The 14740-nt window shown below is 38.6% G+C and overlaps 2 protein-coding genes across 2 annotated transcripts in view; one reads left to right on the top strand and one right to left on the bottom strand.

The window, feature by feature from the left end:
• Window positions 1–9908, top strand: part of Rhogap102a (Rho GTPase activating protein at 102A) — a 55895-nt gene extending 45987 nt beyond the window's left edge. Inside the window, exons 8-11 of the mRNA XM_064135737.1 lie at window positions 2497–2726; window positions 5134–5552; window positions 6418–6706; window positions 9293–9908. Of these exons, the coding sequence (XP_063991807.1) occupies window positions 2497–2726; window positions 5134–5552; window positions 6418–6706; window positions 9293–9623 (1269 nt within the window). The 3' untranslated portion in view covers window positions 9624–9908. The remainder of the gene's footprint in view (window positions 1–2496; window positions 2727–5133; window positions 5553–6417; window positions 6707–9292) is intronic.
• Window positions 9909–13270: 3362 nt separating this feature from the next.
• Window positions 13271–14740, bottom strand: part of LOC135170178 (uncharacterized) — a 110259-nt gene continuing 108789 nt past the window's right edge. Inside the window, exon 6 of the mRNA XM_064135738.1 lies at window positions 13271–13860. Coding sequence (XP_063991808.1) covers window positions 13616–13860 — 245 coding nt within the window. The 3' untranslated portion in view covers window positions 13271–13615. The remainder of the gene's footprint in view (window positions 13861–14740) is intronic.

The following is a 14740-nucleotide window of genomic DNA, read 5'->3' as shown; positions in this document are numbered from 1 at the left end:
TGCTGCCTTGTCACTGTCGACAAAAATTGCTGACCCACTGTCCTGGCACTGTCGACAGTGGCAAAGTAGAAAGATCGACAGTACATCGACAGTAGTAAGCGGATTAATTTCGAGGGTAGTTTTTTTATGGGGCCCCATTAGACCTCTCTTATGAGCCAGGCTCGATGACTCAGAAGGGGTGGTAGACCCTTTTTTGAGAGATCCACGGTAGATGACACTACCGTGAATTTCGATTGACCAGTAGATGGCAGTAGGTTGGGGGATGGTGGGGAAAAAATCGGGGTCCGTTTTTCATTTAGCAAAATTCTTACAAAAGTTATGAAACAGGGCTGCTAAATGAGTTAGATGAATAGAAAAAGAAAAACAGTATGACGAGGGAAGAACAATGGATGAGGAATCATTGGAAAAATCGCCAATACCCCTGCGTCCATCCGTTTATTCAAGCAGCCCCCTTGCAACTAACGCTCTGGTGTATCGACCGCCGGCGACCAGAACGTGGAGATTCGAAAAATTGACCCTACGTCATCTACTGGAAGGTTTTCAGAGCAAAAGGTCATAAAGCAATAGTAGTAAAAGGCTTATGAGGGGCCTAAGGATGGACCCTTTGACAACGATACTTTTTTTTTATTCTCCCTCATAATCACGCAACGACAGCGCTGGCTAGCTAGGAGACGAAATAGTGAGCAAGCGTCGAGCAGGTATACGAGCATCACGAAAACTTTGACACACGATTTCTCGGATTTCCATTTTTATAATTTTTTCGAATTGGCGGGCAAGATAGGAAAAAAGTAAACGTCCTATCGAAACGAATCAAAATGCATTGTATTTGGAATTTAATTCTCTTCTAGGTGAACCTAACATATCTTAAGAAAGTTAACATTAATCCGGTTTTTGAACGATTTAAAATATATATATATTTTTTTTAATGTATTTTTTTTCAATCTGCGAAAAAATGTTGATTTTTTCATTTGTTGTTGAATTTTCGTGGTTCACCTAGGAATTACACTATTGAAAATTAAAAATTTCTTTTGTTTTTTTGTTTCACATGAAAATTGCGACCTGCATCTTGCCCGCCACACAGAAATTGCACACTCGAGGCGCCTCCGTAAATTTCTTCAAACATGAAAAATATCTAATGTATAATAATAAAAAAATTTGAGAAGACTCTTGAAATATATAAAAATAAATCCTAAAAGTTTCATTTCAATCAGACATGTCTTTCCTTTTCAAAAAAATCCTTGAAAATATAGATTTTTTGAAGTCTCTAAAGCAGGCTCTCCCGTTAATTGATCGATTGACAATTGACTGGAGATCGAATAGGGATCGACTGCTTATCGACCAGCATTAGACCATAGATCGATTGATTACTGCATAGTTATCGGATAATGATTAATCAGCCATTGACGAAGTGCTCATGTCGATGCTCAATCGATGAACCATACAGTAGCCATCGAGCAATCTCCCAGGGAAGAAAAACGCATCTTTTTGTCTTCTATCCATTAATTTGATTCTAGTCAAGTTGTAAATTTGGTTAGTCTGATGATTCAAAATTATTTTGGAGGAAACGTGATACGCCGAATGGGTTCTTTGTATCACTTATGAGTTGACGAGGCTGAAGGGGGGAATTAACGAGATGAGGAAGTATCGATCACTACCGACATTGTTAATAATTATTGGCACACACGAATTAATATTTAATCAGTTCCCATTTGTTTACACCTTTAAGTTTAGATTAAGACAGGGTTGTAAGATTTTTCTTGGTCTTTGGGAGTGAAAAAATCCAGGCCTTTTTTAGGGTCAGTTGAAGGACTGAAATGTCCACATCTGGAAGGGATTAAGGCTATTTTTATGAAGGAAAATGAAATTTTTGAGTATATGAACATTTATGATAGCCAGATGTTGATAATTGATGCAAGTATCATGAATTGCAATAAGAGGGAGGGTATGCAGTGTCCAGACTGTTTTTTGGGAAATCCCTCTCGGGATTAGGATCAAAAGAGTCATGAGGGAATGGCATATTCCGGCTGTACTAAATTTTGTTTAAAATGTTTTCTTTAAATTTATAAATCGACTCCTCGATAGCTGATTATTTTATTCCTGAATTGTTCGTGTTCTAAGAGATAGACAAGGGGATTTGAAGGGATGTTTTATCCTAAAATGTTTTTCCCTATCCGTAATTTAAATGGCCGGAGCCACCGGGGAAATGACAACTAATAGTTCGACGATAGTCTTGAACCTGAATAGCAGACAAATTAAGCCATTTTAGTCTTTCGGCGTTGGCACTAATTTGTTAACTAGTCGTTAATCAATTTAGGATATTTCTGTTGAACGTGTGCATACACATTTTTGGTATAATGATCAGGAGGATTTTCTCTCCATTTCGATGTAATATGAGTCTGCCAGGACTGTTTAGGGTGGTATAAACACGAGTCTTTTTTACTGACCTAAAAGGTCATATGAATCGATGTAACTGAATATTAATATTTCTTTGTTAAGGTTTTCGCCCCAAATATTCTCCACTGCGTGAAACCTGGTCAAGCTCGCTCTGAAGTATCAGCAGAGAGAGCGGAAGAGAGGATAGATGTGATAAACGTGATGCGGGCCTTATTGGAAAATTCATCGTGTCTCTTCACACTTCCAGCTGCACTTCTCGATGAGCTGTACCTGCACATGATGGACACTGACCCAGCAGATCTCGACCTGGCGCTGTCCCGTCGGGCTGAAGAGTAAGTTTATCCAGTCAAAAAAAAATTATAAAACTCAACCATTCAACGATGACATCCTCCTTCCTTACACACATTTTATTGAAGAAGTTGGGCGAGAATCTTTTACTAGTACAGAACAGACAATTTGAGAAATGAGTGTTCGGTATGGGATCAACTATGTTGACACATATTACAAAAGTAATAAGAAATCGCGATATTTTAAACGTCAAATAGGCACTGGGACATTGATAACCTGTGCCCAGGTAGATCATTACCGTGGGGATGGGTTAGTGACAAGAATTGGCTATGTTGAGTCCAATGCCTGCGAGTTCAGTGATCTAAACCAAGATTTGGATTATATACTCTGGTGCTGTCCTCTCCATGAGTTGTATCGCCCAAAAATTATTAGTCATCTACAAAGTGAAGAGTTCTCTTAACCTTATCACATGTCACACTTTAAATATCAAACCAGTGGTTCAGAACCGACTTAAAAATGTAGGTCCACTCGTGTTCTCGTATGAGGATACGAGGATAAATAAACACCTCAGCCAAACTATTGATAGTATCTATGTGGAGAAACCTAAAACAGCAAAAAGAACAAGCTGATGAATGAGACAAAACAAATGCTGGTATGCAATTGCGAGGTAGAACATAGTCGAAAGCTTCACCTAATGATGCTTAGGAGGCAACTCCTTTTTTTTGTTTTTTTAAATATCAAACCACTATCCATTACCATCCACCCATCTGTCGACTTTTTAGTAAAATTTTCTTGTAAAATTTTATCACAAATAATCCTGGTTCCCTTCCCCTACCTCATCCGAAATCCTATTCAATAATTTTCTGTGACGTCACAAGATGTGGAATGCTATATAAATTTCCAATTTTACATGTGGAAGATGTAAAACGGTTAACACTGAACATCAGAGCTTGTAAACTCAACATAGAATAAGTCCACTTAACAAGATTGACCGGATTCAAACTTTGAAACCTTCGAATATTAAGAATCTCCAAAAAATTGATTCAATTATTACCTCAAGCAAAGTAAATATTTAAGGAGACTCTCGAATTTACCGAATGCTAGCGATATATACTTTTCCATATTATGTAGGGTTACTTTTTAAAAAGATAAAAACAGTTTATTTCTTATAAACAAAGGGTACAATTGATGTTAACAGTCTTCACTATTTTTATCACACTTAATACACTCAGGACACTTAAGTACACTCTTAAATACACAAAACAAAAACGTCTAAGTACACGTCTATCGTCTAAACACACGTCTAACCTCTATCGTTGCTCACTATCGACTCTGACCGTGTGCCTCTTCTCAACCCTGGACTGGGCCCTAATCGCATCACGTGGTCCTAGCATCTCTGGACCGCGCTGGCTGCAACGATTTCTGCCTGTCACATCTGTGGGCCTCATAAACCCAGAAAATATGACCCTCTAAGTGATTCTATAGTACATGCTTGCATCACTTTACCAATCCCTGTCTTTTTGCGGGGTTTCCCACCGATAGCACCTACGCTACAACTACAATATAATCTTATAGCCCTAGACTATTGTTCACTCGCACAGGGTAGGGACACTGAGGAGGTGATTGTGAGAGTTTGTTGCTATTTGTTTTCAATTTTTTGTACTGATTACACTTGATGAAATGACAATGATGTTTAATGGCTCTCAAACAATTTTATTTTAAAATGAAACTACTATTAAAAACTGAACTGAGTCTAATGACATGGAAGGAGAAATGTAACCGGAAGCGGTGTAACTCATAAACAGATACAGCTCATAGAATAACTGTAAGAATTTAATCTGATCAACTGGTGATTCAAGAATTATAAAATCTTGACTTGGGTAAAACTACGGAACTAACTTAAAATTAAATAAAACGAAAATCCTTATGCGAACGCACGGACCATGGAGAGATTCTAGAATTTCAATTTCTTTATGAGAAAGAGTAGCAATAAAACCATTAGAAGGATTAGGAACCATAAATATTGATCCACAATAAAATCATTCGCAGGAGTAACAACCGGAGCAATTGGTCCACCATAAAATCCTAGAAAATGCCCGACTACAATGAAGGAATAATAGATGAATTTCATTCCCACTAAAAGATTTAACCTTCAATCAAACAACCCTCGGGGGAAATCCCAGTCGAGTAATAAAAATACAAATCATTATAATTTAACGAAACTATTGAAATTTAAACAGAAAAACCCCTTCTGCGACAGAACAACTATCTTAATAAAATATGGAGAACATCTGTCTATGATATTTGACAGATTATCATTCTTAAACAGGGGACGGCCCCATAATTATTCCCGATACTACATATTATTTTATCTCTAAGTAGAATAAACCATCACGTTTGATTGTCTTAATGAAAAAAAATCAGCTAAAACGAACTTGTCTCGATTTCCAGGCAATGTCCGGAGGAAATTGATCCATGCAGTGAAGCTGAGACATTCTCACTAGATGAGACATCAATACCTCCTGCACAAACAGCTAAGAAAATCTGGTCGAGGGAGGAATGCCTACACCAGATGGCTGGAGTGGGTGGGGAGATTGGACCCAAGCCGAGGCGTCCAAAGAGGCCGGCAACAAGACGAAAAGAGGAAGGGCGGAGCAGCAGCATTGACAGTGGTTCGAGTGAAGATCCTCTTGATCCAAGAAGAAGATCTTCCCCGATGGTCATAACTGCATCCCTCACCATACCCATGTCAGGTGCTTTCACTCTCAATCTGGATGATCCTGACATCCCCTATATTGAGGAGCAGACCAAGCAACCATCGGCGCCCCCACGAAGACAGAGACAGCGTTCGATATCTGGATGCAGTGAAGGTGAATGAATTACATGTGACACTATTCAGAGTGTTGAGCTCAATCTGGTTCATGAATCTCATTACAAATAATGATGTTCGTCACTGGGCTGGAAGACATTTTCTGATGAATATAAGTTTAGCGGTTATACTGAGGGCGAGGGTGGTAATCAACTGAGTTGATGATGAAGGATATAATTTCGAAAATTTGACGATTATATATTTTGATAGAAGTCTGAATGGGTTTTTGCTGATGAATGTCAACCTCATACGAGATAAAGAGGAAGCGTAGTTTCTGCTGTGTTCGAATAATATTAAAGGTTTAAATTTTTAATGGGGGCATTCCGGTGGATAGTTTTCATGATATTTAATTTTTTGCATCCGTTTCATCAAAATATTACGGAATTCCGTCTACAAATCCTGTGCTTTTAACAGCGATGCAGATAACTAAAACCAATACTTTTTATTTCAGATAGTCTGCAATACGTTTTTTTTATGTGGAAATCACATCCCAAATATTTGATTTTTCAATTTTAAAATTGAATTATTATGAATTCAGTACAGCATTCATCGCGATAATTACATATTATTCATACTTCTTCCTCCAAACCATTCCCTATTAACAAAAAACACTCTTTCAAAATGTTCAAAATTTTTTCAACTACTTTCTCGAACCAAATTTATAATTGTTCGGTGTTTTTAAGTCACCGGTAATCGAGTTGAGATTTAAACAAAAATTGAACAAAATAATCGATAGACCACGTTCTTAAGTTAATGGACCCGAGTCTTAATGCAAAACATTGTTAACATAAATAATAATTCAAGTTGCGAATCGACTAACATCCTCTCATTCTACGAATAAAATTAAAAAATGTTATTTCAATTAGGAGGTCGACATGGAAGTGACAGTGCGGTGGGATCGTCAGTGACCCTCTCCGGCGATCAACCCCAAAGTTCTCCACCCTCTTGGGCGTCGTCTCCTCCAGCGAGTCCCGACAGTGCTGTGACCGCGGTTTCTTACATCCCAGATCAACAGGCGGTTTTGCAAAGGGTATCATTTACGACATCCAGTGAAGTTCGTCAAATCGCCAGATTTATGAGTCAAGAGGCTTCAAAAGTTTCAACAATACCAGCACACACACCGAGCATTACTAGCATTGGTGGAGCCGTTTTGAGGTGAGAGACTCTTTCATATTCGTTCGAATATCACATTCAATTTTGAATTTCCTAGAGTTGTAAATTCTAGAAATTTGTCTTCCACGGAATTATATTCCGAATATATTCTGTTGATGTATTCAATTGATCTCGTGAATTTTCGATCCAGTTTGACCAGCGAGGAGAAGGAAAACTCTGTGAGACGAAGGTCAATAATCAGTGAACACGTTATTAATGGTTCGAATGTCACTTTATTATTAATAGAGTGCGACTCGTATATTTGGTGGGTTAACGGGTATTGCAAAAATCGAAACAACCTAGCTTGACTCTATACCATAGCGTACTAGGCCAGACTAGCCCGAGGAACAACGCTCTCGATAAACGTGAGCTTCCCGGAGAGGGAGAGGAGAAAATCAAATTCGCGTCTAGAGCGTTGAGTGTCTCGCCTCCGATTGGCGACTAGATTAACGACAGATCCGCGAGGAACCACTTCAATATGTACTACACGCCGAGGTCTTTTTCGTGTAGTTGTTTTAATGTTCTTTTCTTCACCTTTAATTCACAATTTCACATATATTTTACAAAAAAAGGACGAACTACAACACTGACATCGAAAGAAGGGAAGGACCTCCGTCGAGATGTTCCTACTATGATGGTCGTGACAATACTGATGATGAAAAATTATAGAAGTGGGAAAATGAATTTTAAAATGTTTCAGGGTTGAGAAAAAGTAATAATCCTGCCAATCAACAATTTTGTAGTAAGCCGAAAAATGATTATTGCACTGGACAATCTAATAATTAGGGAACAGAATCTATGAAGTAATTCCACGCGCAGAGTTTATCGTCAACAAAGGGATTAGAAAGCTTAGGGCTGATGAATTCATATATTCAAAGTCCGCATGAGCTGTGCAGAAAAATTAGTTGAATTTTGATTGGTCAAAAAAAACTACAAAAACATTTTCATTGGTTTATCTATAGGAGATGAAGGGAGGGTGGAAGAAAAAAGGCGTCGTAACTTTGGGAAGTATCTGGGTCTGACCTATCCAAGTACCCGTAATCAAGTAATAAATGATCCGAGCTCTGAAGCAGTTAAATATTTTTCCTCAGATTTTATAAGAAGTAGACAGTTGATGACTGTAATAAGGGTGTAAAATAAATAAATATTTTTCTCCGATTTTTAGAAAAGCACCATAAATCACCGCGAATGATAGAATATTTCCCCGGATCCGAAGAAATAGTATACAAAAGAAAAGAATAAAATTCTTGAATTTTTATAAATATCCCAAATATTGAAATTTTGATCGTAATAAAACGTTCGTTTTTAACTGACGGAATGTTTGAAAATGTAGCCTTTACGACCGCAATCAAATAATTTCAAGTACAATGTCTAAAAACGTTTTTTTTTCTTCTAATTTTAAATTACCCCGACGCGATGAACAAGTCCGCGACGGAACAGACGAGCTATCCGGCTCCAAGCCATTTCTTCATTTAAGAATTTTTCTATACAGGGTGTCCCAGAATTGAACGTCCAGACTTTAAACTTAAGTTGGGGGTGAAATTCTGGATCGAAAAGTCCTGAGCGACATTTTGATCAGACGCACCCTCTTCAACTTATTCAGGGTTGAAGTTGGACGAATCAGGAGCGTGGGATAACCGCTCGCACGACGGTGAAGAAAACATGCGAGTGTGGTGGTGTCCCCACCATACGGTGCTACTCCGCTACTCCCCTGCGGCGGCAGAAAGAGATGACTGGCGGCGGTGGGTAAGATGGAGGGGGGGGGGGAATGAAAGAAATGAACACCCGTCCGCTACATAAAAATTATTTACTCCACCCCTAATTAATGCCAAGAGATGAAACCAAGGGCATTCGATGGAGGAATAAATTCCCCATCGATTGAGGCCCATTACATCTCTTAATCTAATCGAAAAGGAGAAAAAAACAGCGTTGAAAATTACAGCGCTGGAAAAAAAAACCCGGCGATTTAATTTTCTAAAGCCCCATCGGCCCTGTATGAGATTTTCATTTTTTCTTTCAGCGAAGGAGAAAAAAAATGATCAATCGCTGATGATTTTTTTTTTTAGGTGTTCATTTTTTTCATTTCCCTCCCCTTCCTCTTACCCACCGCCGCCAGTCATCTCTTTCTGCCGTCGCAGGGGAGTAGTACCGACACCACCACACGCGAACGTTTTCCTCACCGTTGTGCGAGCGGGTATTCCACGCCCCTGATTCGTCCAATTTCAACCCTGAATAAGTTGAAGAGGGTGCGTCTGATCAAAAAGTCGCTCAGGACTTTTCGATCCAGAATTTCACCCCTAACTTAAGTTTAAAGTCTGGACGTTCAATTTTGGGACACCCTGTATATGTATATGCAATTTATATTTACTTACCGGGTATATAACAAACGTAATTGTCGGTGAATAATATTATGTCGGCATGATATTTTGCTCAATAATATCATCAACTAATAATTATGACAATGATATTAGAGATCATAAGATCATAATTATGGGAATAATATTATCTCCATAATATTCTGTCCAATAAAATTATAGTCCAATGTTATTTAGGAGTCTCACCCCTATTAATCTTCAACTGTTGTTGTAGGTCAAAAACCGCTGACATTGAGAGGATGCTGCACAATGCAAGACCTGAGAGTACAGCTTCGATCCAGCCAAAGGGCACCAGTTCCACCTCAACATCAAATGACAATAAGAAGTATACGAAGAGAAGATATACAGACTCGAGGCATCAAACACGACATATACCTGACGCTGAGAGTCTTGTCGGGAGACCTTCATCGGCAGCCACTAATTCTCAAAGCTCTACTACAAATACGACGTCAATTCAACGAGCAAGTAGTGGTGGAACAACGGCACCTGTATGGAAACGTCGAGAATTAATCTCCTCGGCACCCAAAGAACGACAAATATTTTAAGGATGATTTCATCCAGAGAAAAGTTATTCATATGATCTCGTCGTCGTGTTCGACGTACTCTACCATGTTTTGTTCAAGTGTTGATGAAGAAGTCGAATATAGAATGAAAAACTATTTCTATGATTTTTACGATTTCCTCGGTTTTTTTTTACTATTCGGCGTCCCTGTCTCCTCCAGGTGAGGAAACTCGAGTGATCGTCGTGTTACAGAAGTACATTATCGATTTGTTAAGTTTTTAACATGTAAATTTAAATGAATAAATGATTAATTTTTCTACAAATTCTACATATTTTTCTTTGCCTTTTTCGATATAATCAGGAGAATGTGATGGCTCCAGGAAAAGAAATGAACATAAGTGTTGAAAAAATCTTGGCTTAAAGATGTTCAGGCACTCGACACGTTGAAAAGTTTTTCTCTTACGAACATTATCAACACGAAAAACAAAATCTCTGAATTTTTGTACTGTAATTTCGATAAAAAATGCTGCGCAGACTTCGGATCTCAGGGCAAACTACAAGTCTGGCAAAAACTACTGTGGCATATAATGAAGTTTCTTTATCGACGTAGGATTACTTCTACAGCGACCTCGTGAAAATTTAAAGGCTAATGAGCAACGAAAAGCTGGACGCCAAGCGATTGAGGCAACAGGTCCCATGGAGAAGTACAACGGCGCTAATAATTGTAGATATTTGGCGCTCCTCATTAATCAATTGAAACATGACAAATCGAAACATTTTTTATGTTCAACAGAGAAACAAGTTTAAATTTCTTTAAATTTATTAATTATTATTATCGAATATCCACTCGGAGAAATCCATCAGTTAAGTCTTTTATTACGGTTTCACTTCGGGAAGTATTTGAATCTTTCTGCGTCTTAAAATTATATTATCGTTTTGTAGTCACGTCCTATTGTCGTCTACAATTTTCTCCACATCTGTGCAAATTCATTTCCGAACGGGACAGATTAAAATTACCATTTTTTTCAGCTTAATCCCTGTCCTTTTTCTCATTCATGAGGTTTGTTTAATCCCAAAAATACACAAATTTCAGTCTTCCAAATAACTGTTTATAACAATCGTTGTTGTCGTAGAAAACCTCGAGCTCAATAAACCAATTTCCTCCGTGAGACATTTTAATTACACTCAGCCTTACTCTCCGACTCTTGAGTCCCAAAATGGACCCTCCCCTCACGCACAATCTCCACCCTCATTTCCCACCAATTTCCTAATCCATCAATGAAAATACCTGTTATATTTTGTAACTCAAGCATTGACCAAATTCGCCATTCCAAATTTCCACCTTGGACTTCTAAAAATTCGACCAAAAACCGAGTCATCTTCCAAATTTAGAACAGTCAAGATCAGTCTTGAAATATCTATCGTGTAAAACTCATTCCTAAAAACCAACTTAAATTCTTCAGTGTAAAATCATTAAAAGTTTATAAAGTGTAAAAGTTCATTAAAAAATATGTGTGTTTGTGAATAAAGTACAAATTCGACTCAAACATCAACTTATCCGTTATTTAAAGAATAATCATTGAACCTTACCAAACCTCGTTAATTATTAACTGGCAAAAAATTAGTTGTGTCACCAAAAGGCACAACACCAATCATAATGGGTTGTTACATCCCCTGTACGTATTTATCGAAGTAATAGAACCTGCCGTCTGATAAACCGTAGCTGAATTCGTCATCGGCCATGTGGCGAAACTTGTCAATTGCCTTTATGGTCGCTTTCCAACTGGAACCCATATGGTTCACCAAAATCACCAGCATCTTCAACCAGGATCGAGGATCATCAGGAAATTACGCTGATTCTATCCGCGCTCCTGTCAACACCGGCCTAGTAGAGCGATCTCCGCACCGGTCAGACAACCCCCTAAGACCCCGACAGAAGCATTAGATTCATGCCTTGATCATTCCTTCTACTTTCCTCAAATCAATTGATAACTGTAAATTTACAATTATTTCAATCCCTCTACGTCTAACGCTCTTGTTTTTCTGTTTTCTCACCAACAATTTTTTCCCTGGGTCTACGCGAAATCGAGTGATTTTCAATCAATAATAAACTGTTTGATCTAGTCCAATTTTGGTCTTAGTTTTTAGTTTTCTACGCAGTTCATTATCACCGTATTTTAATACCTTATCCTGAATATTACGATCCCCAACGACAGAAACGTAACGAATTATTTACAACAGATTCTTCTCCGTTAGGCGGCGGCTACCGGTCACGACTAGTGACGGTCAGGTAAGGGTTTAAGCCAGACATCTCGTCTCTCTCGCTCTCTTATTAGACATAGTAGTCCTCAATAGAGTTCGGGAATCTCCCACGGCCCCAGGCGGCACAAGCGCTAGTGTCGTCGAGGGAGTCATGCACCGTGTTCGCGGATTTTTGCAGGGAGTGTAAATAGCTGAAATGCGTGGACGTGTATGCGGAAATCAGCAACGATGACGACGATGAGTGAATGAATGAATGAGACCAACCAGCTGTCGTTGTCGGAGACGAGAGTCTTGGGGCAGGCACCCGGTAATCTCGAGGTAACCCTGGCCCGGTTGGAGATATGAATGGGAATTAGAGTCTCCTCTTCTCTTTTCTTCTTCTTCTTCTCCTCTGTTTCGTTTAATCCCAAATACCCTTATCCACCTTCCACATGCTGGGTGTCAGCCTGACACGAAGGATCACTGTTTCGAGGTTCCCCGCGGGAGGCAGGCCTGTGTCAGTCACTTGTGGCTCGACGCCGTCATGGGTGCTAAGTGTCCTCCGGCGATCTGAACTAGCCGACGGTATGGATTTTTCCCAACACCCCAATGGCAGTAGGTAATGGCCTAAGTGTTTAATATTATGTAAGTAGAGTACATTAATAGGTCATGCGAGATTTCCAAAAACCATAATCTGGCAAGGTTGTTCTCATGATAACGCATTGAGTCCACAATAGAGTTGACGAAAAATTGCTGTACGGCCCAGAAAAACATGAAGGAAGAAACAATTTCTGTGCAGGCAACCAACATCGGCGAGTCTTTCGGAAAAGTCAGTCGTGCTTCATGATACTTCACCCGAAATAACTGGAGACCTTCACTTTTTTTCCAGAAAATCTATCGGGGAATCCCCGATAATTTTGGAAGCCTCGTGGTATTACGTGGAAAAAATCATCTCTGCAAATTTCTTTTGTTTGAATTCTGTCAAACAATTAATTTACGACCTTCGTTTGATTAGCGATGATGATTTGAAAAGCGTTAGGAAATGGAACAACTAGTATTGTCAGATGTAACAAGAGCATAAAAAAATTATACATTAGAATAATTGGTGTTTACTTTTCAGACTGTGGAACTCACATTGTAATAAGCGAGACTTGCTCAACAAATTTGATTCGGATACCCCCAAAAAAACATTAAAACTGTAGCAGGCAAAGGATTTGAGAAAGAAATCGAAAATTCTCAGATGAAAGATTAAATTCTTTCTATAGTTAATAACAAAAACAATACTTAATATCAATATCAATAGTTTTGTTGTTCTAAGTTTTATCTCACTTATAATCGTAATCTGTTTTTCTACATGTCATTGCGATGAAGAAATTTCAGTTTCTTGTACAGTTTTTCATTTATAGAAGTCACTGATGAGTCGTCTTCTGAATGTGATGAATATGTAAATAATTTGATATGTGTATATATTAAAAGACTTCCAACAAAAAATATATATATATTTATATTCATATAACTCTTCTTTATCGAGTCGTCTGACGACCAAATTATGATATCATATAGCTGCCTGCTTAGGACTATGGACGGATTCGACACAATTTGTAATGATAAAAAATTACAAATATCATCAACTCCACACGTATTCAGGTCGGAGCACAGAACACGAGTATTCGCTGCACTAATTCCATCATAGAAATAATGTTATACTACGTATTCAACCATCTCCACTATCACAACGCGATTTTGATTAGTTTCGTTTCTGCAATACGATAAAATTCTACGCTATAGTATATTTTAAACTTCTGTCGAGTGGGTTTGAATTCGAACTTTCTTTTGTGACCCATTCCTCGTCAGTGTAGGACTGTGCGCTGAAAATCCAGGATTCTGGATTCCAAGGGGTTTTGGCTTCTTAAGTGAACTTCTTAGAGGTGATGTTGTACTTCCTACGCTTGCGGATGTTGTTACGGACGCCATCGAACCGTTACCAGCTCCTGGTCCGTAAGGTTTTCCACTGGCATCAGTCATTGATATACTTCCACCTGTATTGACAATAGCATATGATATTAGTTCAATTTCCTAGCAGAGTCATATCACGAGAGTCGATATCGACTGTTTCGTCTCCAACAACTCTATTTTTATTTATGGGCTAATTGTGTTTAATTATAATTTATTATCCTCCAGAAAAGGGGAATATTCTAAATGGCCATGTATTTTGGAGAGCGAAAGAAGAAAGGGGACGTGAATAAGTGCAATTTTAATCCTCTTTTTCATCCGTCTAATCCGGCAATTCTAGAGAAAAGCACGACGTAGCAGGTGGGACAAAGCTGCTGGTCATCTGCGAAAAATTTTGTTCCCCAAAACTCATAAGCTTTTCAGCAATCCACTTTTTTTGTCAACCCTAAAATCGCGCACGAAGACCAAGAACCTCCGACTCCGCCATTTATGGTGGGAAACTCCGCAACTCTACTAGCATCCATACGCTAAACACACTTTCAGAAGGATCTGGCTAGGAATTTATGACTTCGAAAATGTCAAATTTCTGCCTGTCTTCAAATCACACCCTCTCTACTCCCACCATCAATAGATCACACCAATGAGTTCAAAGGTTCTTGGTCCACCAATCAGAGAAATGACAAATAATGGTTGTATAGCAAATTCCCTCCTCTTTGTTCGGACACTCGCACGAGGAAAACGAAAAGATCCAGTCAGTTCGTTTTTGGAAGTGAAGTTGGAATGAAATCTTAAGTTTTGTATCTATTGCACGCAAAAACCGTGGTCAATAAAAAATAGCAAATAGAGATTTGAGCAACCCAGTGTCAGTGTAATTTGATTATTAGTTTCCCTAATCAATTAAGTTTCCTCTCACACAGTTCTTGTTAATCGAGTGAGAAAACAACACCCGGAGAGACTTCAGTGAAA

The sequence above is a fragment of the Diachasmimorpha longicaudata genome, chromosome 16, assembly GCF_034640455.1.
Source record: "Diachasmimorpha longicaudata isolate KC_UGA_2023 chromosome 16, iyDiaLong2, whole genome shotgun sequence".
In the NCBI taxonomy this organism is placed as follows: Eukaryota; Metazoa; Arthropoda; class Insecta; order Hymenoptera; family Braconidae; genus Diachasmimorpha; species Diachasmimorpha longicaudata.
This window is presented reverse-complemented; position numbering and strand designations above follow the sequence as displayed.